This window comes from Acanthopagrus latus, chromosome 1 (assembly GCF_904848185.1).
Source record: "Acanthopagrus latus isolate v.2019 chromosome 1, fAcaLat1.1, whole genome shotgun sequence".
Classification (NCBI taxonomy): Eukaryota; Metazoa; Chordata; class Actinopteri; order Spariformes; family Sparidae; genus Acanthopagrus; species Acanthopagrus latus.
In genome coordinates, this window is record NC_051039.1 from 27,732,188 (window position 1) to 27,758,646 (window position 26,459).

General features: G+C 41.5%; 1 protein-coding gene and 1 long non-coding RNA gene across 3 annotated transcripts in view; both read left to right on the forward strand.

The window, feature by feature from the left end:
* The first annotated feature begins 773 nt into the window (after positions 1-773).
* Positions 774-18,290, forward strand: card14 (caspase recruitment domain family, member 14). Of its 2 annotated transcripts, none has more exons than XM_037116327.1 (20): positions 774-1,339; positions 2,265-2,402; positions 2,486-2,811; positions 3,888-4,046; positions 4,169-4,288; positions 4,574-4,699; positions 6,894-7,043; positions 7,144-7,260; positions 8,476-8,576; positions 9,179-9,234; positions 9,467-9,527; positions 11,587-11,803; positions 11,886-12,012; positions 13,081-13,321; positions 13,484-13,547; positions 13,641-13,761; positions 13,917-14,081; positions 15,067-15,185; positions 16,326-16,441; positions 17,161-18,290. In XM_037116327.1, exons 1-20 carry the CDS (start codon positions 1,126-1,128, stop codon positions 17,366-17,368), a joined length of 2,946 nt encoding a protein of 981 aa, XP_036972222.1. In that variant the 5' UTR covers positions 774-1,125; the 3' UTR covers positions 17,369-18,290. The 2 variants fall into 2 exon arrangements, with proteins under 2 accessions (XP_036972222.1, XP_036972230.1); XM_037116335.1 differs by having other exon boundaries at positions 3,888-4,022.
* A 1,238-nt stretch (positions 18,291-19,528) lies between these two features.
* The window catches only part of LOC119025243, a 10,293-nt gene continuing 3,362 nt past the window's right edge, over positions 19,529-26,459 (forward strand). The window contains exon 1 of the long non-coding RNA XR_005076749.1: positions 19,529-19,710. This is a non-coding gene — a long non-coding RNA (uncharacterized LOC119025243). The remainder of the gene's footprint in view (positions 19,711-26,459) is intronic.

Consider the following 26,459-nt stretch of genomic DNA (forward strand, 5'->3'; position numbering starts at 1 on the left):
ACTGCAGAGTTTTATGACATTTTTGTGTCCTTTGGTTGTTCAGCACTATTCATTATTCCATTACTCTTTAATTGAGTTCAGTAGATAAAAGATGTACTGGTTTTAGTTTCCATATTTCCTGTCGCTGGTGAGCGCACTAGACTTCCTTTACCCTCCAGAGTCTTAATGGTACATCATTTACAGTAAGCTTGCCCTTTTAATTTTCTGTTTGTTTGCATAGAGTCTTTACAGTACCATAAACAGTGACTTCACACTCAAAGACGGTGAGTAAGCCAACAGTGTGAGAAACCCTTTGACCTCATGCTGACAACACACGTCTGCTACGCCCCCACCCTTATTTCCTTTGTTTTCAACAGAGGACTTTGCACTTTACATGCCAGTGTTTGCTTCCGTTAGCTGTGTGTGTGTGTGTGTGTGTGTGTGTGTGTGTGTGTGTGTGTGTGTGTGTGTGTGTGTGTGTGTGTGTGTGTATTTGCTCAACTGTGATTAGGAATTATTAAGGTGAGCTCTCGTGTCGTCGGATGTGTTTGTGTCAGTGATCATCTTTGTTCGTTCAGGCTGTGGTTTGACTCTGCACCAGGCAATGATGCAATGAGACAGAGCTGTGATGTAATTAGGTTCTGAATGGGCTGTTGTAAGCAAACATACATTATAAAGAGTGTGAATGAAAGACCAATATGTGTGGCTCACTGACTTATGTATTTTGTGTGTGTGTGTGTGTGTGTGTGTGTGTGTGTGTGTGTGTGTGTGTGTGTGTGTGTGTGTGTGTGTGTGTGTGTGTGTGTGTGCGTGTGTCTGAAATGTGTGTGAAAGCCTGTTTTTCAGCTCTGTTTGCCACCAGCATGTGTTTGCACCGGCCTCACCCGCCCCTTGTTGCTCTGCTTCATAGAGGTCTTGTCCTACAGGTTTTCTCACACACCCACACGTAAACACACACACATGCTTTGTAACAAACACCCACGTGGGGCGTGGAAAGAGCCCGGCCCTTTTATGCTGCTTCCCTTCCTCTAGTCAGCCTGTTGCTCTCTGCCAGGAATGAGTGTGTGACAGGTGTCTCTGCAGCGAGGGCAGCAGGCAACCATCTCGCTATCAGACACACACACAGACACACAGAGCACACTCAGGATGGCAGGGGAGTGTGTTCCTGAGGGCCGGGACCTGAAAGAGATGGGCGAGGAGGAACTGTGGGAGCTGATCAACGACAACCGCCACCGGATCTCATTGGGGGTGCGTCCGTGCATCCTGATCCCGTACCTGAGGCAGGCCAGGGTGCTCACAGAGATGGACGAGGACGAGATTGTGTCTTGCCACAACCTCACCAACCGCAGCATGAGAACGAGTGAGACTTCTGACTGAACTTGTTGCTCTTTGGATTGTAAAGCTGGTTGAAAGCCTCTCCATGGAGTTTTTCAAGTACTGTAGTCTGACCCAGTTTGTAGTGTTTGAGTGGATACCACTCTGTCCTCTGGTACTGCTTCTGATTTGTTTGCGCTGACTGTTGAGCACCTCGTTGAGAGAAAGAGCCAATTCCGGCAACTCTTTTGTACAAAGCACATCTTTTTATTAGTAAAACCAACATGTTTGAGAGTGTGATTCTCCTGTTTATCAAGATGTTTTTTTTTCAAATTGCCAATAGCTACTGTTAGTGCGAAAGGAAAAGTCAGAGCTTTGACTTCTGAAATAAGAGGAAACTCTTTTTTTCCTTGCTGGTTTGATCAATAATTTAAAGGGAAACTCCACCACTTTTACACAGCGTGTGTTTACAGGTCTTGAGGAGTGTTACTGCATATGTTAAATGTGATGTACACAATGTAATCTGCAGGTAATCTGATCAATTCTCTCTAGTGATTACGCTGCATTGTGGGTAGTGTTTGTTGTGCCAGGTTTGGAAAAACAGTCATGTGGTCAAACACTGCTTTCCTATAAGACTTGGATTCATTATGGGCAGTTTTAAAAAAACAAATGATCAAAATCAATATTCCACCTTTTTATTCCACACATTCTTCTTTTTTAAATCTTGGTGCCTACATTACCCACAATGCATTTTAATGACTAATCACTGGATGCAATTACATGCAGATTCCACCGATGCCATCTAAATCTTGATACTAGTTTTTGACACATGCAGTAGTACCCCAAAAGACCTGTAAAGACACTTTAATGTGTAAAACTGCCGGAGTTACCCTTTAATGATCATCATATCTTTAGATTGATTTGACTGAATGTTTAGCATTGGAGTAAGAATTTTTCTCTGCTGTCTTCAGGCTATATGTTGGATCTGCTGAGGACCCAGGGAAGGAACGGTGCTGTGGCCTTGCTGGAGAGCCTGATGATCCACTACCCGACCCTGTACACCCAGGTCACTGGGCGCAAACCCAGCACCGAGCCTTCAAGATTCAGTGGTCAGTGGCTTTTAGGTCACATTTGAAGATTTGTCTCTTTGTTCCTCTTGGCATGTGTGTGACTTGTGTTGCTCTCCCCACAGGCCTGATAAAATACTCTGAGCTGACTGAGTATCTGATCAGAGCAGTAACAGGGATGCAGAAGGAGCTCCAGGAGGCGCGTTGCGAGGCCAACAGAATGAGTACACGCTGTGCCTCCCTGGAGTCCAATATCAGGCAGTTAATGGGGCAGGAGGAGAAGTCCAGATGCCTTCAGTCGGAGAACGAACGCATGCGGAGACACCTGTGCTCTCTGCAGCATGAGGTCACCAAGCTGAAGGATGAGAAGTGTGACGTGTACATGCGCTACACGGCGGCCATTGAGGAGAAATCCGCTGTGGGCATGCGCCTCCATGACCTCAACCTGCAGGTCAGTGATCCTGACTGAAGTGACTGACTGAAGGTCAGAAATGACGTAGAATGAGTCTCCCCTCCCTGAAACACAAAACTGTGATCTCCAGGGAAAGTCCTCAAAAGGTCACGGTTAGAGAAGTGAAATGTGAGCTTCGTATCTTGATGTAGATTGAAAAGATTGTCCTGTGTACGGCTGGGGAGGCCCTCTGAATACAGCCTCTGTAAAGATTTGCATAATGTCGGTTGTGGCTTTCAGTAATGTCGTTCGGGGAACCTCAGCTCGGGCGTGCAGACCATACACTGGGTTTCAGTTCAGTCAGGGGGCACAGAGTTTGAGAGATGTCTACCCATCACGGAGGGGCTGATAAATAGTTTAGATCACTTCTTTGGAGAGTAACGCTCACTAGAGTGGGGAGATGTATTTTTAGTCAGAAAAAAAGATGTACAAGAAAAACATTTTGACAATCTGGATAAAAATATTTCAAACATTTCTTTAAACCAATCTGGTTGTCTGAGAATAAAAGCATTCTGCATTTATTCCAGATATCACATTTCATATGGTTGATTCAGATGGAAACAGTCTCCTTCAAAATAACGTATCTTGGAGAAAAAGATATGATTGTCATGACTATTAAGAGTTTTTTTGTGATTTAAAAAAAAACTCTGAAGTCTTACAGCGTCTGATGCTCTGTTCGAGTCACAGCTGTAACATTTTGTTTTCATACCACAGATCCAACCTACCTGACTGTTGATGTAAAGCGCGGCAACTTTATTGCTTAAACAAGTATTTGATGATTCAGTTCGTCGATTGACAAAAAAGGAATTAACAATTTTAGATTATCTATTTATCGTTCAAGTAATTTAAAGAAAAAAAAATATTAGCCAGACCCAGCTGCTCAAATGTCTGGTGCTATTCTCTTTTATATTGAATACCTTTGAGGACTGCGTAAGGTAATACACACAGTTTCAAGTGTCACATCTTTTTAATAATTTTTTAGACAATAATGTCTTCATTAATTAATGAATTAGAATAAAAATAGATAGTGGGAATAATCATAGCTGCAGCCCCATCAGTATTGTTGTCTTTGGCAGGTGTATCAGCTGCAGACTGAGCTGCAGAAGACACAGACGGAGAATGAGTTCCAGAAGCGACGCTCCCTCAGGTGTGTCCCTCACACTGAGGGGCCACCGCTGCAACAGGAAGTCAGGAGTCTGCCCTGCCAGCAGGTGAAGGTGGAAAAACTGGACCCAGTGAGACTAATCATTTAATCTTTCTCTTGGTAGCTGATAATCTCGAGACAGTGAATGATACAACAGCCACCTGTGTCTTCACGCTTGCGTCTCATCTCCTGTCACTGCTGTGTCTTTGTCAGGCTCATAAGGACATCCTGGCCCAGGACCTGGCTGAGGCCCTAGACAGCCAGGTGGAGCTTGCAGAGCATCTCAGGTGTTACAGAGAGGAGAATGAAAAGCTGGTCACGGAGAAGCAAGGGGTGTGTATGTGTGTGTTTCTGTGCTTCACTCATCATGGATCAGGAAATGCCATGCAAATTCAGCAAAACATCTATGATGGAAAGTGCCATTTGAATATCCCACTGCTACACACGTTCATGTCGTGCAAAAGTTTTTTGGGTTTTTTTTTTTTTTTTGGGTAAAAACTGCTTTCTGAGCATTTCATCCCCTGAGAGAGAACAATGTTCATGTGTGGCTTAGCAGTTAACTTGCTGATGTCTTAAAAACAAAACACTTGGGTGTAACGTGTGTGTGTTTGCATTCAGCTCTTGGATCAGAAGGAGTGCCTGAGCCTGCAGGTGCAGCAGCTGACCCTGGACAGTAACATGCACCAGCAGAAGAATACTGTGATCCAGAACCAGATGAGAGAGCTGCAGGCAGAGAGAGACCAGGTAAGGGATCGATGACGATCCCATCGCTCAAACTTTCCAAGCAGTATTTCCTGCTTTTGATTGTATTTATACGTCTTGCCTGGAACGTAGCTCCCATCACATCACGTTGTTGCTATGTAAAGCAGACAGGCGTTATCAAATGTCAACCTCCACTGGTGGAAATATTGTACACAGCTTTTATGTTGCATTCCAGTTGCTCTTCTGAACATTACTGAGGCTTGTCCACCAAAAAATCCACCCACTCCCTAACAGCTGTCAGGTCTCCACAAGCAAGTCACATACTGTAGCTTTTTTACTTTTGCAATCAAGAATTCATTTTAATAACAACATGTCATTCCAAAAACCTTCATCAGGTTATCTGCCTATCTCGATCTTTGTATAGAGACTGTGTGATTAAAATTCATTCTTGCCTGCAGGTGAGGTGAACTGCGTGCGAGAGTTTTTACCTTAAAAAGGTACTAGCGGAAATTTGCAGAACTCGACAGGAAAATCACTGAACCGACATTGGAAAAGCCCGATCTTCTTTTACAGTTACCATGTAGGATTAACCAGCAGCCAAACAAACACCCCCTTGTCTCCCACTTCCCGAGGAAACCAGGGATGGGAACAGAAAATCGATTCACTGATGTATTATGTATAACAAACGATCCACCTGACTTCACTTGCTATGAATTTCATATCTCTGTGGAAACCAAATAATAACTGCTGACTTCACATTGTTAACATGTCTCACATGTCAGGTGGAGACATGTGAATGCAGTATATATCCTTATGTTTCTTATTATTTTCTAATTATTCTTAAAGCACCACAGCTTAATGCTGCAATGAGTGATTCTTTATTAAAATAAGTATCAAATAGCTCTATATTCCATATAATAGAGTGTTATGTCAGTAACCCTTGGCTCTCCTCCCTCGTTAATGCAGTGAAAGGGAAAAGTAATTGGTCCCTGCCCACTTTATTCAAGTGTGTCCATGTTAGCTCACTGCCAACACATAACAGTCTCAGGGATATTATCATCGTAACCACAATGACATCATTCAAACATAGAATCCATTGAACTTCACAAGCTCGCCATAAAACAACTTGTGCATATGCATGTGCAGTATTTCATATGCACAGACAACCAATTAGTAACTTCTGAACTCACACTGTTAACTCAAGCTACAACACCCTCAAAGGGTCAAAACTCGAAACTCCCAATAGGGTTTAAAATACGGCCACAACTGGTACAGTGGTTCCGCGCTTAATGAGCAGGGACTTCTCAACAACACTTCGTGTAAATGCCATTCTAATGTACATTCTAGTTACCACTTTTATATGCAGTCAAGTTGAGCGTTTTAAATGCACAGTTTCAAGGGTCAATTTCCTATGTAAAGAGTATTCATTCAGCAGTTCACATTTGGGCTGTATGCAGTTTTTTAGGGGCCTCTATTCATTTTGGCCTAAATATCTCATTTTATTTATTGATTTCTCATAGCACTAACTTGATGAGCAGAACCAGCTAAATGTAGAAGTTTACTTCCAAAATATTTTATTTCCCACTATTATATGTAGAAACGATGCTGCTGAAATGAAAGACCAACTGAGATAGAATGACTTCCGTATGCCATGTGCATTGTTTTTGGAAGTCTGAGTCACGATATGCTGTCTGTAGAAGTGCATGGTTCCACTTTTTGTTCCTGGTCTGTTATAAAAACAAAAATGACAATAAGTCTCAGCCCAGCCCTGGTAGAAACCTGGTGGTGCAGCGTGGCCCTAAGATTAAGATAGCAGCTTCATATGTACCACTGACTGTTTGATTGCAGTATGAGGTTTTCTATCATGTATTATAGAGAAAAAGAAGTTTATGACTCAAACATCATTCATGCATTGTTCCTAAAATGTCATGTTCAGAAGATTGTGTCAAAAGATATAAGGCTGCCAGCCACAGGCGCCACATTGACAACGACCTGCATACCACCACCTCCTTGTTGGAGGCATGTGCATCGATACTTCAAAACAATTCAAACAATGAATGACTAAGACATTTGGATAGCCACGTTTTGAGTTACAGCTGGTGCCTCACAAGTTAAGCAATAATGGCCGTCATGGTGGTTTGGCTTCTACACAGAATGCCTTGTGAATTGTATGAATTGTACACAAGGAGTGACTGTGCACAGTGGATTCTTTGTAGAAACAAACCTTTGCTTCTAGGCATACCTGTCCAGAGATGAGGCCCAGGCCATGATCGCCCGCGTCCTGGCTGAGAAGGACACCCTGAGGTGTCAGCTGATGGAGGTCCAAGAGCGAGTCTTCAGCCTGCAGACCAAACACAGCCCCATAGAACAACTGCCGAGTTGTGATGTAAATTCTGACACAAACACAAAGTGTATCAGCTCCTAATGAACGCACAACACATACAGAGCTTATAATGTTAATGCAGCACAATGTTTTTGTGTCAAAGGACATGGACTGGGAGAGCCCAAGATCCAGCTGTGAGGATTCCAAGTTCCCATCTCGTCCTAGACTACGTCGCATGGATGCACTCAATCCCATGTCACCCAGTTCCTGCCATCCAGAGGTCAGCCACATTATTTTACTAGCCTCTGGGTTTTGAGCAATATGTTGTTTTTTTCACTCTGACCAAGTACAGTAATCTAAAACCACCACTAAATTAATCTCACCAACAATATTGTCTTTGTATCAGAAGTCTCATGTGTCTTATTCCTTTGTGCCAAAGATCTCTAAAAAAAAACCCACAAATGAGCGAAACTTTTTCACTGGGTCACATGTTCCTTCATTGTGATGAACATGGGCATTGTGGTTTACTTTGAGTCAAACCCACATATACCACTGGAAATACCCACAGACTCTGAAAATATATCCCAACAAATACACCATTAACTGCTGTTTGCTGCAGTGACTAACTGTTTTAGAAAATGAGTGAGGCTCTTTAAGGCATGAGTGGTAACACTCTGCCGCTAAAAGTGTCTATCCGCCTCGCCCCTTCCATTGCATTCATGTCAGAACTCTGCTGCTGTTCAAACCATCTGCCTCCTCAGCTGGTAGCCAGTTTGTGGCATGACCTAACATTGCTAACATTAGCTACTTAACGTTAACATAACTAACGCTAGCCAGCTAACGTGTTTAGTGAAGGGGCATTATGCAGTTTTTGAGGAACATAGTCAAACTCGGAATTTTAATATTTGTAATGTATAATAAGGTAATAATACAAACTTCTGAAGAGTATTTTCAAAATATTTATTTTATTAATAACTGAATAAACAAGATGTTTTCAAGGGAAAACGAGGTCCCCACAGCCAATATAAACAAAGTGAAACAGTATGAAGTCAGTTTGTTTATTCATTTTATTTAATCAACAAAGCAGAGAGTTAGTTTATTTAGTTTGCTCAGGCATTAAAAATCTGTCAATGAAGATCTTTCTCCTCTTATTAAAATGTCTTGCCAAAGACTACATAGTGCACCTTTAAGGAAAATACATGCTTTTATTCTGCACCCTTCTACAAGTTCTACATAGTAAATGTTATCATTTATCTTAAAGTAAAATAATGCTTTAGTTTACTTTGTATTTCTCAAACTAAGCTACTGAAAAAAGTTATTTTTGGTATCTGTACAAAAGCTCTATGTTATTGCATTGCACACCTGTAGACTTTATATCTACTTTTATCAGTCATTGGTTTTAAGACTTTTTTAAACAATAGCATGCATTCATGTTTGGTTGTGTTCATGTATGCCATGTGTATATATATATATATATATATACGTATGTGTGCAGAGTGAAGATGTTGTGGCCAGTAGTGTCCGGTCCCGAAACGCAGAACCCCCCGGTCCAGAGTCTCTCCGCAGACGGGAGGAAGTTCTCTATGCAGACAGCAGGTGTGTTTGTTTCCGCGTTCCTCCACAGTTAGTGTCGCCGTGTGTTCGTGTTAATGCTTAATGTTCTCAGAAATAGATTATTAGTTCAAGGCTGTTGGCAGCAGACCCACCAGACAGGATGGCTTGATGGTGTTACTGACCTCTGCATTCCTTTCTGTTGGCGTGATGGCATCCAGGTGTATTGTGATTAACATAAATAAGAGGGCCTTAACTGGGATCAGATGGTACCAAGAAAGATACAAATAAGTGTGATCATAAGTTAACAGAGAAAGCTGTAAACAGAGGGTGTTGAGGAGCCAGACAGACAATAGAGGGAACATACGGTCAAAAGACTTCATAGGTGTTCATTCAGGCTCCTCAGTTCCTGCGTCAGTGCTCAAAGTGTGAACAAAAGATTCAGCTTTGTCATCATCCATAATTATTCCTACCCACCAAACCAGTCCCTGATTGTAGTGCTGCAGATACTCATGTCACAGCATTTACTTTGTTTATGCAAGTACCTAGCTTAGCGTCGGTGGTTGTGGACGTGGTTGTTTTTGCAGACAGAAAGAAATCTGATCAAGGTTTTCATGTAGCTGTCTTTTTGTTTTTTTCTCTTGAAGCTTGGAGACAGCGGACACTGATTCTCTGTTGGAGGACTTTGTGTTTCTCCCTGACAGTACGTATTGAAAAGACGTGAATTTTCTTTCTTTGAGTGGGTGTCTGTGAGTCTGTTTGTGTTTTTGGGTGCGAGGGGTGATGGTTTGCTGTTGTTTGACATGACCTTTCATTAGCTATTGTGCAGCGTTGTACCCTTGCCAGGGCTGTAAAGTGATACATTAACTCCGGCACATTATTTCCAGGGAAGCAACCTTGATGCCAAATCACTAAACAGCCTCTCTTTTGTTTAGTGGGGAGTAAAGACAAGCAGACGCCCAGGCTTTCCTCTTCTAACGACTCCAGCACTGATAGGTGAGGCAGCCCACTGGACCGACACTGTTATGAATGAAGATTCTCAGATTACTGACTGAGGTTTTGTTATTAAATACAACAGACAGCAGCCCACTTGAACATGTGAGATATACTGTAAACTGAAGGCCGTGCAATCCATACCATAGATTTGATAGAGGGTAATAAAGATATTGTAAATTAACTAGCAATAATCATTCCCTACTGAATTAAACGCATCCTTGTAGCAGATGTGCTGACCTAGATGAAATGATAAATCCTGATATGCGATTAACCGTAAGAAAGTGTGGCAGTATCATTTTCAGTGGCACACTGGATTTGAAATGAAACATCGACTGAGGTTAAAGTGGTGACTGTCACATTTAAAACACTGCTCTGCCCCTTTAGCATTGTTTCACTACAGAATCTCTGTCAGCAGAACCAGGGATATCATTATTTTCATTTTGCACAGTCCTCTTTTTTGTTAAAACCTGGCTCCTACATTACCCACAATGCAATTCAACCGTCAACAGTTGAGTAGGAGATTCCGGTGTGCTATGTGAGTGGCAGCTTGGGGCCTTCAGTCTCAATCAGAGGGGCAGGCTACAGAGGTCTCGTAAGCTCCCTTCTTTGAATGCAACTTTCACAGATTTGTAACATTTTCACACTTGCAGTCATTAGTCCCAAAGGACGCTGACTCAAGTGATGTCACTCTTATTACCTTTTATTAACTGTTAAATATTCAGTGTGCAGTGCAACGTTGTTTACCAGCCAAGTCAGTCCTCTGACCTCAATCCATCTAAACAACAGAACATGTGTTTCATTTGATTAGGGCAAAAGTTAACATGGCTGCAGTATGTTCTGGCAGAGCTTCAACAGGGAAGTGTCCACTGATATCTATAGGGCATTGACTTCAAAAAATGACTACCTGTAAAAATGAACTACTAATTATTCACAATGACCTTATTTAGGTTTACTTTAGATTTTGTGAGGTTGTACTTTAATGTAAACACTGACATGCTCATAATGATTGTTTTAACAATCAATGTGTTAATAAGCATCATTTAACTTATAAAATAAGGAGTACAGCCAATGTCCAAGTGCCTTAAACCTGCATTCTTTCTGATGGCCAGCTGGGGGCGATTCCAGTGGTTGTGGAAACAAGTCTGATTGTATTTAGGTACAGAATGACCCTTGTTCTTATATGATTTATTACCTCAGTGAACAGTTTCCCACTGAGTTTATGGTCTCAGTCACCACAATAAAGCTGGTATGCTTTCAGGAGTGGCTGCCTTTTGATTGACAAGTTGTTACCACAGCATGTTCCACTAAATCTCAGTCATCATATCAATCATCAATCATAATCTTTCCTAGTACCACCCTTTAATCCAGATATGGTCGCTTCTGTCTACAAAAACATGATGGCCATGGCCGTGCTTCCAAACCCTGGTCTTCAAAACGGTGGTCCACAAACCAATGGGTGACATCACAGTTAGCTCAGACTAAGACTGATGGGAATGTCATTCATTTTGCAGCTTTTTACTTATGAAATAAAGATATTAGACCAATGATGGTACTAGATTTAAGTTAAAGGAACAGTAAGTTGTTTCAAGTTTTTAAGTTTATCACAAATTTCATGGCAATCCATCCAGTACCGTTGCTGGAACAGTACATTTCACTTTGTCAAAAATGTGAACGTGCCGGTGGCAATACAGAGGGGAACCACTAAAGTCAGTGTCTTAACCAAATTTCATGGCAATCCATCGGATACTTGTTGAGATACTTCTGTCTGGACTGAAGTTGATAACCAACCAAATGACACCAAGAATCACTGAGCTTGTCGGCTAGCAACCTTAACTCATAGAAATTGTTTTATTTTAAATCCAATGCTCTAGAGTACTGAGCCACAGCTAAACTGAATCATTGTCCTACTGCTGACAGACCACGCTGTGTATAGCTGTATATAGCTGTATATTCTGTCAAGTATGAATGGATTTTGCCTGTGGTCTGCCAGAAATGCATTTTTTCCTTTCCATATCAGGAGACTATGATCTTTGCAGTGATCAAAATCTTCTCTCACCAGCGAGTCAAGAACATCAGCCCCTCCCTTCCTGATGCGTTCTCGTCAGAAAGCAATCCGCATCAATGGCCGCGTGCTCAGCATCTCCTTACAGGGAGAGGCCCTGCTCAGCCAGCTGGCAGTGGTAGGAGGCAATAAGACCGGAGTGTTTGTGCACCAGGTGACAGAGGGGAGCGCTGCCCATACTGTCGGCATCAGCCCTGGGGCACAGATAGTGGAGGTGGGTTTGACTGTGTTTTAAATGCTCATTCTAATCATTCTGCCTACATGAGGACGTTTCTCATCGTATTGTTCTTCTACAGGTGCAGTACGAGCAGAACCAGAAGGCTCTGAGGATGGTGCTGGAGGATTCCACTTTAGAAGAAGCTATGTGGGCTCTCGGCCAGGTCACGGGCATCTGTCACCTCTCCCTTCGGCCCAGGCAGGATGGTATGTCCCACAGCGAGCACATTTAACACTTACTGCTCCTTGTTACCAAGACAGTATGTCTCATCATAAATCATTTCTGTATACTTTTTTGTGGCGACGTTACATCCCATTCTGAAACATTTCTCCTAGTTCAGCATTTTGAAATCCAAATTTAATGTGTCATTATAAAATAATTAATATAAGACTACATTTCCCATAACTGAGAATTTCTACATCTTCTAAACAAATTCATTTAGTGCCTTACTGCAGCGCTGGGACAACTTGTGCTCATGCTGTAAAATAAGTTTAATGAAATTACATAATAATGGGGAAAAACCAAGAACAAAACAAGGGATGTTTACACTTTGCAATTTTATGTTTCGGGAAAAAAATAGCTTTTGCACACACACACCTACGCAACATATGTAAACATGCATGCAAGAGCAACGTCGTAAGGCGGGACTGTGATATAACAAATCACAGTGAGTGCATCTTGGCATTATCTGGAAATAAATGTTTATGGCTTCACCAGACATCGGACCTGCCGGAAGCGGGCCGTATCTCATGAGATTAAAGGGATGGCCAGCTGCCACATGAGGTGACCCGCGTAACTGTGACCTGTTAAAAATAGTAACAGGATGTAATGTTGATGATCAACCCGCTGTGTTTGCGAGTCTTTGTATTGCATCATTCAAAAAAAAATACTGCTGAGCTGCAGTGTTCTTCAAAGTACACAACACCGAGACAGAACTCAATTGAATAGCTTTATTAAACTGTTTGTTTTTGTGTACAAGGGCGTCACATACAAGCACAGCCTGTTGTAAATTAGCACAAAACATTAGTCTGTGTTATTTTGTATTTCACTTGTTAAGCAATATTGCAATGCCTTACTGTTCCTATAGTATCAATTAAATGCATACTGGGCAGATCAAACATGCCTTTTCTGCTAATTGTCTAATTTTTTAAAAAAGTAGCGAGTAATGTGTAATACACTACTTTTATGAGTAACAGTCCTACCACCATCTGTGTGCAAGAGATAAATGTGATATACGGTGGCTTCAGGTATCGTGTCCATCTCTGCCTTCTCAGACTATGAGGCACTGCTGCATCAGCTGCAGAGCAATGTGACATCCTCCGGAGACTCCTTCTACGTACGTGTCAACATGTCCGTCCCTGCCAGCCCCAACGGAACCCTGGCCGTGTCTTGCAATGACATCCTTCACGTGACCAACACACGACCCGCTGGCACTGAGGACTCATGGCACGCCAGCCAGGTTCACCCCTGTCAGCTGCTGGACCTGCAGAGTGGAACTGTGCCCAACTATTACAGGTTGGTACATTGATAGAGAGTAAAACTGTGGGGGGCAGGATCAGTTCAGTGTCAGCCAGTATGAGTAGGAAGTGAGAATTATCAGAATGCTTGAAAGTGAAATTAAATCAGTGCTCCCAGTGCTTGAAAGTGGAAATTGGTAATGATTTCCTGATCACACAGGGCACAGCGACTTCTGATTCGAGCAATTGAAGACATGAGCTTTCAAAAAAAGAAGTCTCAAAAGGTGAATTTAAACTGAAATTCTGCCAATCAGTGTGACCCCATCTAAAATGTCAGTGTGAACTAATTCCAGGAATTATCCAACTTATTTTACCAGTTTTGGCGTTCAGTAGCCCAGAATAAGGAGAAAGCAGTGAGGATTGTCAGCACTGGCCGCCAGGGAAGGAACCCACTGTGGGTCAGTGTGGAGGAGGAGAAGACCAAGAGCACCGATGCAGGTACAATAGATTGCAAGAGCACAGTCACAGAAGTATAACATCTTCCTTTATTATCTCTGCCTTGTGCCTATTAACCTGTTTCCTATTTCATGTTGTTTTGTTTTTTTCGATGAAAGGCTCTAACTTTCTCACTGTGCATATTACTTCCTATGTAGGTGACACATCTGCAGCCAAATGTTGTGTGTCCCTCATGCCCTACACCCTGGTAACCCCCCACTACCCACCCATCTGCAGGCCTGTTCTGCTGCTGCCCACAGTCCTGGGTCGCACGCTGAATAAGAAACTAGCAGGCTGGCAAGGCTTCGAGCTCTGTGAGCCTGGTAAGAGATGCTGTGCATTTAGCTTTTATATCGGTTCATATTTAATATGTCGTTGAAGACAAATCTTTTGGTACGGTGGAGGGACGCAGTTTCCTGTGCTGACAGATAAGTCTGTTTGACTTGACAGATCACATTGTTTGTCTGTTGCTGCAAACAAGGATGGGAATAAACTTTGTGAATAAATAGTAATAAAAATCACTGAGGCTGTAAAGACAGGAAATGTGTGACAATGTTCTCTGCAGCGATAAGATCAAATAAAAACCAAATGATCTTTGTGGGAAAATTTGATCATTACAAGGTCATGATGACAATTAAGAAATGTGTCCGATAACATACTGAAGAAATGAAAGACTAGTGCAGTGCCTGTCCAAAGCTTAGGATTCATGGTATCTGTTAAAGTATTCAGCATTACACAGAATTAAAGCTCTACCTTGACCAGACATTTGTGTGACGGTGCTGCCAAGCTCTTGATGCTAATGTTAACTAGCTTACTACTGTTGACAGATACTTCAAATCTCACCTCCAGTTCTCACTGAAGAATATAACAAGCTGTGTTGACCATGTCTACCCACTCATCCAGACCCCACACCACATTAAACTCCATTTTGTTTAAGTCTGCTTCCCCTTGAGATCATGTGTGAGACAAGCTTCAGTCTGCAAGGCCGTGAAGCCAGAGCACTGAAGCCATACCCCCGATGCAACACAGAGCAGCGTTGATTATTAAAAATATATTGATATTGAATGTGTTGCATATTCCTTGGGTCCTCAGCAACAAACCTGCTAAGTAGCTCAGATGCCCCATTCTGAAGATGAAATAACAGACAGATGGAGATTCATTGCTTTATAGTGAAATAATGGAAAAATTAAAGCTAAAGTTGCCATAAAGTTTGAAATGTGTTTATGAAAATATTCACCATTGTCACTTGATCATACAGCCTCATTACTTCTCTGATTCTCCCTCCTCCCCCACCCCTCTGTTCTACAGAGGTGCTGAGCTCCACTGAGCATGCAGCTATACTGCAGAGGTCTGAGATCCTGGAGGAGTGTGAGCAGGGAAGAAACTGCTGCTACACCCTGCAGGGGGTCGTGAAAGTCATGAAGAAGGTCAGAACATTCAGCACAGGCACAGATCCTGTTTTTGACACATCATGGCAGTCTTCAGTTCCAATGATTTCTACAGCTCTCTGACTCTTTCTGTGATGGAATGAGTGGAACACAAACTGCTCAGGAAGGCCATTCCAAAATCTCAATTCTAGCCTGATTTAGCTGTTCCTTCTCACTTCTGCTGTGTGTTTGGGATCATTGTCCTGTTGGAGCACCCAACTGGGCCCAAGAGCCAATCTTCTGCTGATGATTTTAGGTTTTCCTGAAGACCTTGGAGATAATCATCTTTCATTATCATTCCATTTACTTTCTTGAGAGCAGCAGATCCACTGGCAGCAAAACAGCCCCACAGCATAATACTACCAGCACCATGTTTGACAGTAGAGATGGTGTTCTTGGAGTTAAAGGCCTTACTTTCTCTCCCAAACATATCGCGGCTCATTGCGGCCAAACAACTGAATCTTTGTGTCAACTGAACACAGTATTTTCCTCCATTGCATTTTTTCTTTGGCCATGTGATCAGCAGCAAACTTCAGTCGATCTTTAAGACGCTGTGTCTGGAGCCAGGGCTTCTTTCTTGCACAGCAGCCTCTCAGCCAATGGCGGTGTGGACTCACACCTGTCCTCCAGAAGATTCTAATTCAATAATTGTGGATGTATTAAACAAGCCCTATTAAAATGTAATGAAATGTTATCAGCTGTTATCAATCAGAATATCTCAGAAGAAGTTAAGAGGCACCACTATGAAGTAAATTTGATTCACACAACTTATAATATAATCAACTAAATTGATCGTTCAAGTTGCTGCATGTAGATTTTTGAGCCAGCAGATTTGGTCACATTTTCAGAAGACGTATAATAAATCCATTATTGAACCAAATCTCATGAAAGTTTTTGTGACAAAGAAGTTTGCCTTCCACTCATTCCAACACAGAAAAAATGAGATTTGTAGAAATAATTACCTAAGCCTGCCACGATGTACATACTGTTTGTGTAGTGTTATGTTAACCGCTGACCATGACTGTAGGTTACCACTCAGAAGTATGTGTCTTAAATTGAAAAGTAAGCATTTAATTAAGATTTAAAAATGCTTTGTAAAATCCGTTTTAAAGTATTTTTTTTTGTCTCCTCGTCCTACAGGGGATTCACTGTGTGCTGCCATTGGGTCTGGACTGCGTGCGTCGGCTGCACCGGGCTGAGATCTTCCCCATTATCATCTTCATTGGCCAGTCTGCACGTAGCGCACGTAAACTCAGGTAAATCTATTCCTCCTTTTTCGCTATGCACGTGCGGACGACTCTGATATCATGTGTAGATCATCACTACAAACACTCAGCGAGAGGAATGTGCACTGATGACCTCACTGATATCTGCCATAGTTTCCAAACTCTAGAGATACATTTGATAAGCAAGTGGACAGTACATATCATACTCTACACACATTCATTCTTAATCAGTCTTTATATGCTGTACAGTATGTCCCCATTATCTCTTCAGTCATTTGTTGCGTCTGTGTGATTTAAATGATTTTGAATGCACTGTATCATATCATCAGTTTGTGATGTTCAAGGTATTCTAGTTTTTCCATTACCATTACTTCAATTCTATGTTTTCCTGACTGATGTCCCCCAACCCCCGCCCCGCTGCAGGAAAAACTGGTTCCTCTGCCTCTTCACTGACGACTTCTCCATGTATGATCGCTGACAGTTCTAACTATGTCTAGATATAAACACGTTCCCTCTGACTCTGTGGTGCTGACGTCAAAGCGCTGATATTTAAATTTCGGAATAATTCCTTTTATGTCAATGCAATCGCAATCGGAACAGTGAAGAAATGTATTAATATGATGTCACTTTGTCTACATTTGAACAGAAAATAGATCCAATAATGACCCCTCACTCTATTTTCTTCATTCTTCCTATACATTAAAAACCTTTGAATTAATAAGTTTGCTAAATTTCCCCTACATCTCCAGGTCAAAGCTGCAGCGTCAAGGCCAGTCAGAGGAGCAGTTGCTGGCGTGTTCAAGGAGCGAGGAGCCGCTGCTCGACAAGCTGCCTTGTCTGTATCACAATGTGGCTCCAGATTCCTGGTGTGACCAGGCGTCCCTGCTGACCAGGCTGCGTACGATCATCTGGGAGGAGCAGAAGAAGATCGTCTGGGTGGAGCCTGACCTGTGGTGATTTGCCGGACAGAACGGCGAGGAATCTCAGTCACAGAAAAAATAATCGAAAGACAGCAGGAAATGTGATTTTGCAAAGTTATTTGTTGGGGGGGAGGGTTATATGATTATTTCAGAAGACTATAAAGAAGCTTTACAAGAAATATTTGTAAACATGTGTATGTATCTATGATACTAATGAGTAACTGGATGAATGAAGGACTCTCATAATGTGCAATAACCTGTGCTATTGAAAATTTTATGAAGCTGTATCACTTTGTACTGTACCTAAAAACATTTTCTTTACTGTGTTGCCTCCCTTTTTGAGGCATTTATTGAAAGCAAACACTGATGTGAGGTGACATTTATCATTAAGCATACTGTAATGACTTGTATGTACTGTATCTCTACAATATGTTGTAGATCATTTCCCACTATGAGGGATTTCTCTTTTACTGCTCTGGGATCTGTCATAATCTTCATCTATGTTTAATTAGAACCCTACAGTCTGTTGTGATTCGAAATTTTATTGTAATTAGTATGAGGCTAATGAATTGTATGAAGGTTTTTTCTTCTACGGTAGTGTAAGTTTACAATTTTGTAATGACACTTGCGGGGGAGGTGTTGAGAGTCAGTTGAGAGTCTGCATCATGAGAGATCTGATCTGTTGCCTGTATGCTGACTTCATGTTAACGCAGCTCTTTTCCCCTCTCTGCTCACTGGATGTCCTTTTCTTTTACATGGTGCTGCCATAAACATTCACTTCTAAAAACATAACTGCAACTATTCAAAACCATTCATGACATGCCTTATAATTTCTGTGAGTGACCACCTGTGGGTGGGCCTAGTTGGGCCTGCCATGCCCACCCAGTCAGAAGGCTTAATGATGGCTCGTTCACTGAATAACAGTCAGCAAACACTGTATCAATTATCTCACCAGGGAACCAATAAAAAAATCTTTTTTTAAAATATGTGTCTTACCTCTTGTTTACATATCGATAGGTCAGACTGCTGGCGGTGCATTTAGCATTTACCAGAAGTCTCATTTTAAAGATTACTCAGCATGTTTTTGCCAATGTGTACTTCATGCAGCTGACCTGATCAGTCTCCATAGTCTCCACTAGTAGCAGATAGTGTGTTATAAATCACAAGCGGCCGTGATCAGCTCCAACACACAGTGGAGTCAAGCCGTGCACAGCTGCTTTGGGTTCTGGCTGCCTGCTCTAATTTTTAAATATTTTTTTGGTCTATATTGATAGAACAGCTGAAGATAATTAGGAAACAGGATGAGAGAGAGGGGGAGTGACACACAGCAAAGGGTCCCAGGCCAGGACTTGAACCCAGGGCCACTACAGCGAGGACAAAGCCCCTGTACATGGGACACCTGCTCTACCAGCTGAGCTAAATTGCGCCCTATGCCTGGTCTATTTTTATTTATTCTTTAATATTTTTTTGGCCTTTAATTGGCTTTATTGATAGAACAGCTGAAGATACCAAGTTGGGCAGGGCAGATCGCGCCGGCAGGAAGTCAGAGACACAGGAACAGCATAGAGTAGTCCGGTAAATCTTTAAAATAAAACATCCTGTGCAGATTCCCGATTGTTTAAAAACAAAAAGATCAGCAAAAGTTTGCTATTTATTTTCTAAAACTAAAATGTTACTTTGCAGTTATCTTTTTTGTGCTGTTTACAGTTGAGGTAGCTGTTACATTTCCTGACACCAGCTGTTTTATCCCTGTAGACAATCCCTCTGCTGGACAAACTATGTCATTACAACCATTTTAAATTACCCCAAGCATGTTTTTTCTGCATTATACTTTTCAAATATAAAGTTTTCATATTGGACAATATAGATGAAGATATCGATACATCTGTGATAGGCTAATAACAGCCAATAAAATCAGCCTACTGATAAATTGATCGTGCTTTACTATTTTCACCATGTTAAATGTGCTTCAAGGAATTTAAATGGTAAAATATTCCAAGGGGTCATGTAATTTAAGATGACCCTGCTGGTGGTGAACTGTGAGAAACATGAGAAACATGTATATGTCCTATTTTAGCTAAGCGATGTGTTTCAGATCCTAATAAGCATTGTTTATAGGGTTACCTTAGGTACCACCTAACTTGCTCTGTGCCCACCCACAACATGATTCCTGCCTGTGCTACAGGTTTTACCTCATTAAAGTTTGAAGATCATAATTTCCATGAAGCATAATGTTGGCATCAAAATACCATTTCCGGATTTATTTCTATCCCCAGGGGTTTCTAAATCCCCCCGTCCCTCCCCCGGGCGATGGCAGGACCTGTAGAGACAACAGACATGCTCACAAGAGAGCAAGATGCCTCTCCACTGGTTTTTCAGGTAAGCTGTGAGTTGACTGTCAGCTAAATAAAATTAAACATCTTTTTTTTTATGCGCCATACAGAGGTAAAGGCAGACAGCTCACGTGCCCGCTCATTACTCAGCAAATTTTAGCTAGCTAGCTAGTTTAGCTAATGTTAGCTACTTGAATAAACTAGTTATCTAAAGAGCTATTTTAACCTGCTCACGCAACAGCTACCTTAGCCAATGTTACGGTTACATTATAACCAAGAACCATGTGTCTCCAACACATGAAATGCACTTGTTGTCTAGCCAGCTAGCTGTTTTGGCGGGGCTCATCATAAGGTGCCACGCAGAAACAGACTCAAAGAAGTTATCACAGAAGGAATTCAGTGTTTGGATTTATTATCTATTTATTTTACAAAGTCTCCTTTAAGACACATCAGTTCACGGCTGGATAATAAAGCCTGGGTTCAACACCCTTTAGAAATAATAATAATAATAATAATAATAATAATAATAATAATAATAATAATGAATATAACTTACTTTATTATTTTCCCCAACCCCCCTGAATGGAACAACATATTCTATCTGTGCTATTTATCTAATTTATTTGCACTCCTCTTATCCCAGCTCTGTGTGAGTTGTGTTTTGCTGTGACTTGCTATCAAGCTAGTTTTAATCTTCTGCTCTGTTAACTGCAGGCTCACAACGCTGCCAGCCAAGTTGGAAGTGGAAGAACAGAGTTGGCTAAAGCCCTTTTAGATATCTTATATGACCCTTAAGAAATGTTATTTTGCCATAGAAAGACTAGTGAATGAAGTACAGAAAATGTTTATAACAGCAGATGATGTGCAATAATGGAACTTGTCAGAAAGTCTTTGGCGCTCAGACTCTACAGGGAGATTTCATGATCGAAGGTCGTCTGCCCTGAGCAGCAGCCAGAAGGATCCACCCATGGAGTCCAGACACTGGTGGTGGTCTGAAACAGATGGGCTGATGAAACAATGAAGCTGGAGAATCTGCGAAGAGTGGGTGGAGGTGGAGGTGGAGGTCACGTGCAGAACAGCAGCATGAATGACCTCGAGGCAAACCGTATTTAAAAAGACAGCAGCAAGATGAGAGGGTTAGAGTGAAGTGTGTCTCAGATGTTCCCGGTTTATATGAGAAATAAACTAAGGACAGAGCGTGTGAAAGGGAAGTCTTCCTGTCAGAGCTTTCATCAGAGCTTCATTATAAATACTTGTGTGCCCACATTGTCAAGGGCTGCAGAATGATTTCACATTGCTGAGCAGCGTAGTGAAGTAGGCTACAGTCTCCACAAACTCATACAGCATTTATCTGCATCATAAGTATTCTCTTTATGTCTTTTTTTGGCTGTATAGATGCCATATGTTTGTGCAAAGAGGGGAAGAGAAGGATAGAGCACTAGAGAAAAGGAAGAACCAAATGAGATAGTTTACAGATAGAGAAGATTATTACAGTGCAAAAAAGTAACTCCAAAATTAAATCCACAATAGTATTTTACATGTGGATGCTGAGCATCAAGGTCATATCCCCCCTGCTTTAGAACATAGCGCTCCAGGGAGACATTTACGTCATACTTGACATTGTGGATCCCACAGTCAACTTACTGCTCAATGTGCTCAGCTGGAAAAGCACTGCTTCAGCTGCACAGTGCACTATTTTGGTTTTTTGGGATTTCATTAGAAACCGCAGCGACACCAGATCTATTTTTTACTTGCCTGATCGGTAACAGTAGTGCTGAAAGGAGAGGCCTCATAAAGCTTTGGGGTTTTCTCTTTAATTGTGCCAAAAAAGACAAAGCTTCTGGGCTCCAAACTCAGGAAACAGTTGCACATTTTATCTCTTAACAACTGATTGCTTGTGAAATATTTAGCAGCGCATCAAGACTGAAGCTGAAACACCTCCACAGCTTGCTGATATTCATAGTTTTAGTCAGATATGTGTCCAATAAAGTTCAAGAAGCCTATTGTTAGATTGATATATACATCAGTTCAGACCTGCTACATTAAATATATAGACTATAGTTTGTAGAATACTCACATATTGTCTAAAAAGCCTTGTTATAAAGTGTTTTACCTAATGAAGCTCTAGTGAAAGTTCGGACAGGAGGACTACTCTTTTGCGTGCTCTGTACTTTGTTTAACGCTCATAACATCTCCTCATTCAGTCCTCTCACTCATGTTCACTCATGCCTGCCCCGATCTCAGCCCATCCATTCAAATCAGCCGCTCAATTAAGTCAGGCACATCTAGTTAATGGCACAGTGACACACCTTCACTGTTAACCTATCATCTCGCTGCTGTCTTTTTAAATATGATCGCCTCTTGCCTCTAGTTCATTCATGCTGCTGTTTAGCGCATGCATCACCACCCACTCTTTGCAGATTCTCCAGCTTCATTGTTTCATCAGCCCGTCTGTCTCAGAGGTGTCACCAAAGCAACACCAGTGTCTGGACTCCATGGGGGGATTCTTCTTGCTGCTGCTCAGGGCAGACGCCCCTCGATCATGAAACTCCCTGTAGAGTCTGAGCACTGAAGACTTTCTGACGAGACCCAGTTTGACTTATCATCTGCTGTAGTAATCATTCTCTTTATAGGCACTGAAATAGCGCACAGCGAAATAGAGTGGTGGAAATTAGGTAGCATTTTTGCAAATCTGGCTTCCTCATCTCAAAGTCTATGGGTTTTCAAACAATAACTTGTTTTAATCTACGCGTCGAAAATCACAAAGTGTTTATCTGTTTGGTGTACAAAATGTGTATGTATCATAAACGTAATGTTGTCACAGCTTTTTTTTTTTTTAATCCAGAATCCAATTAAAACATCTCATAGGTTTTTTTTGTTGAAGGAACCAGGGTGATGGTGATGATTGAATATTGAATAAGTGTCACGATGTGCTGTCACTCTCTGATGATTCCTTCTTCTTCTGCCTGAGAGTGACTGTCATGCAAGTCACAAGCTTTTGAGATTTGAGATTAAAGTCAGAATGTGAGTAACAACTTTGTATCATGCCTATAAAATCATTAGAGTGCTTACAGCCCATTTGAAAAAGGTAAAAGGTTTAGTTTTAAGATGAGACTGTTGTAGAATTTCAGCTTGCTTGACTGTTCAGGAGAGATGAAGAAGACTCAGAGACACCGATGACTTACGTTGAGATAGTTTATAGAACATGACGTTGGTGGAGCAGCATAACATCATGTCTGTCTTCACAGAGTGTTGCCATGATAATCCCAAGTGTCCAAATGATATCTTAAAGCTTCAGGAGGCAGTGCGCCCATACACAGTTATCTCTTTAATAACATAGGAAGGGGGGTGATGCAGAATCTCTCCCCTGTAGCCAGAGGACGAAGAGGAGGTATAATAGCTCAGAGACGCTAAACATAGATAGATCGAAGGCCTCCTTACAAGGTTTACACAGTTAGTTAGCTTAAGACCATGAGACTATGATCATCACTTTCATTATCCAGACTTTAACATCTGTACAGGACATGTATGACCTCCTATAAACTGGAGACAGATTGACCTTGGAGGATCATAAAATTCCCCCACAGAGACACAGAGACAGGATTATTATCAGGAGCTGGGAACATGTGCTTGATGTTCACATGTTGTTTGTGCAAAAATGGAATATAAACATTGTAACACCTCTTATTGCTGACCTGCAAGCAACCTACATCATATTGGGAAGCTTACTGTCTTCGGAACATCTAACATCTGTAGGTATTTACTGATGAATTTTGTTCCTCCATACCTTATTTTTGACCTTCTGCTGACTACTTCTCTTGCTGGATCATTTGGCCACTGAATATTTTCTTCGGAAAATTATTATTAAATTATTATTTTTCATGGGGAAAAGGGCTAAGTGAAATTTAAGAAAACGATTTGAATGTCACTTTCTATTTTGTATAACAAAAAATAAAACCACTAGAAACAGAAATGAAAAATGTTTTTTTATATATATTCTGAAACACAATTGCTAAATATAGGATTGCCAGACAGTGTGTTTTCAGACCAGGCTAAAATATCTTTGACAAAGACAGCAAAAATAGTTTTGCAGAGCTGTGCATGCAGAGCTTTAATTTGATTTTTTTTCTCCCATTTGGTCGGATAATTTTGTTTTAAGGGCCCTTATACCTCAATACCACACAATGCAATGGATTCTGTAACTCATTTAAATATTTTGAGTCATTCCCAAATTGGAAATTGGTTATGAAAGCAAAGGCTGATGTCATAGAAAGGCCTTCTTGTCATCTCTTTGAGTTCCTTCACAGCAAAGCAGAAGTTTTCTGTGGAACCCATTTATAATTCAGTAGTTAAGCAAATGTGCACGGTATGACAGCTCTTACCTTTCATACACAATATACCTTAACAGTCACATGCCACTGCAGCCATAGTTCACAATCTGGCAACCCAAATGTTTTCATTACTTAACATCATAAAGGACAATTAATAATCTGCATTTTATTAATACTAACAGCAAGGAATTTATTACATTTACATTTATTTTCATTTAAGGATGCCTGATTGTAAAGTGTTACCAAATGGTGGAAATAATGAGTTGTTGAATCTTAAAAGCAAAAGAATCTCTGTAATCAGTTACAGTTCAGTTTTACTAACTGAGGAATTACCTGCTTGCTACGTTGTCTTTGTGCTGGTGCAGCACTTGAATTTCCCCTCTGGGGATCAATAAAGGATTTTCTTATTATCTTGTGGCTGAAAGATCTGCCATGATCACTTGAGTCCACAGGGGGGAGGCAGAGAGAAATGAATGTGGGTTGGGAGGAGTGGTTGGGAGAGGAAAACATGGTTCCTACTGAGGGAGGAAAGAGCAGAGGGAGATGAGGGGGGACACTTTGATTTCTGACCACAAGCCTCAAGCGCCACTGTCTTTCATCAGACTGCCGTGCTGTTTCTCTGGCTGCTTCCCAGCTCTTGTTCTACTGCCTGCGTGTACTGGGTAGAAGCAGGGATAATCAATGCCCACTCCCCACCCCCTACACACCGTCTCCTCTTTTTTATCTGGTGCTGATTATTGACTGGATCTGAAGGATTTTTTTAAGACTTCCCACTGAATCAATTTCCTCTCCTGGAAGACGTTTTTGGCTCCATCAGGGTCCAAAACCCCAAACCCTCCCTCCTGTTGCTGGGAAACCACTCCAGTGATTTGTGTGTTGTCAGAGTGCATTAAAGACAGTGACATGGAGAGAGAGAAAGAGGGAGAGAGAGAGAGACCTTGGCTGGGGAAAGGGGAAAGAAAGAGAAGGTGGGGGTTGAAGAATAAAAATGATTACATGCACATCTACTCTGGCTCCCTTTCTCTTTCTTGCACTGTCTCTCTCAAACACACACACACACACACACACACACACACACACACACACACACACACACACACACACACACACACACACACATCACAACATACTGCACTGTAGGGCTCGATTAACATGCTTTGATTCCCCTGTCTGTTGCTCTCTCTCTCTCTCATTCTCCACTGGCGTTTTAACTGGGTTGAGTTTCAGCTTTTGGGATTAAAGGAATGAAGAATGTGTTTGGCAGCAAAACTGTTGGGGAGAATATTTGATGTTTAATTGATAGAGGTTGGATGTCAGAGCAGAAGGCTTGTTATTTGCAATTACCCTAAATCACAGTGAGTGCGTGCTGGCTTGTGTGCATGTGTGGATCCCTTTGCCTGTCTATGTCCATATGAGTGTGTTTTATGTGTCTCTGTCTGTGGGAGATTTACTGCCAGGAGCCATGTCTTTGTGTGCTGTAAGTGTGAGAGATTTCATACTTCGGTCAGAGACGCCTTTCGCTGCCAAATTCCACTCTTCTTGATGTGAGAGTAAAACTGTCACGTTAATTGAAAACAATAGAGCTCTGCTCTGCAGTACAGTGTGACGAGGACCATTGACGTTTGGACAAAAAAAAAACTGCAATATTAGCTGCAATACATGGGTGGGAGAATCCTTGTAGAATTTTGCTCAAGCAGTATCATAGAAATTACTTTTACCTTATTACCCTAAAATGAGAATTGTTTCTAATATTTTGTCCATGGGTGGACTAGCTATTTGAAAAACCTCCCAGCACCTCTCCTAAATATTTTCAACAAAAACATTGTAGATTTAACAAACCTGCAAGTGAGTACATGCGCTGATATTATAGGGCCAGAGCTGCAGGTTTGTAAAAGAAAAGCACACTCACCCAAACTGACATAAAATGACCACATTTCATAGTAGAGTTGTTTTAAAAAAAATGCAAGGTTTGGATTTTATTGAAAAGTTATGAGTACATTCTCCCTATGTTGCCACTGGTAAGCAATAAACACCTTAACTGATACTCATGGTTGGCCGACACAGGTGTTTTCACTTATTTAGTCTTATTAGAAACCTTCTCAGGACTGTGTGTTTCTGTGTACAGGCAAGACCAGAGCTAAACGGCTGAAAAGCCTATGATGGTAAGCTGATGTCGATAATTAGTGATCATTTTAAATGACCTGTCCTATTTGAAAATAAAAAAAAAATGTATATGACAAGGCGAAAAAAGGTTGAACCTCTCTGTTTTGAATTTTACCACTTTATCAGAGCACACAGGTATGTCTGATTGTATGTTGAAGCGATGAAAAACACACAATCACACGAACAAATAAAATCCTGCCATGATGGCGAGCTGACCTGCTGTTTTTCACTTTCTCACTCTCGATTGGTGTGTAAAACACACGGCCAGCTGCAGAGCTGGTGCAGTGGATTTTGAACTGCA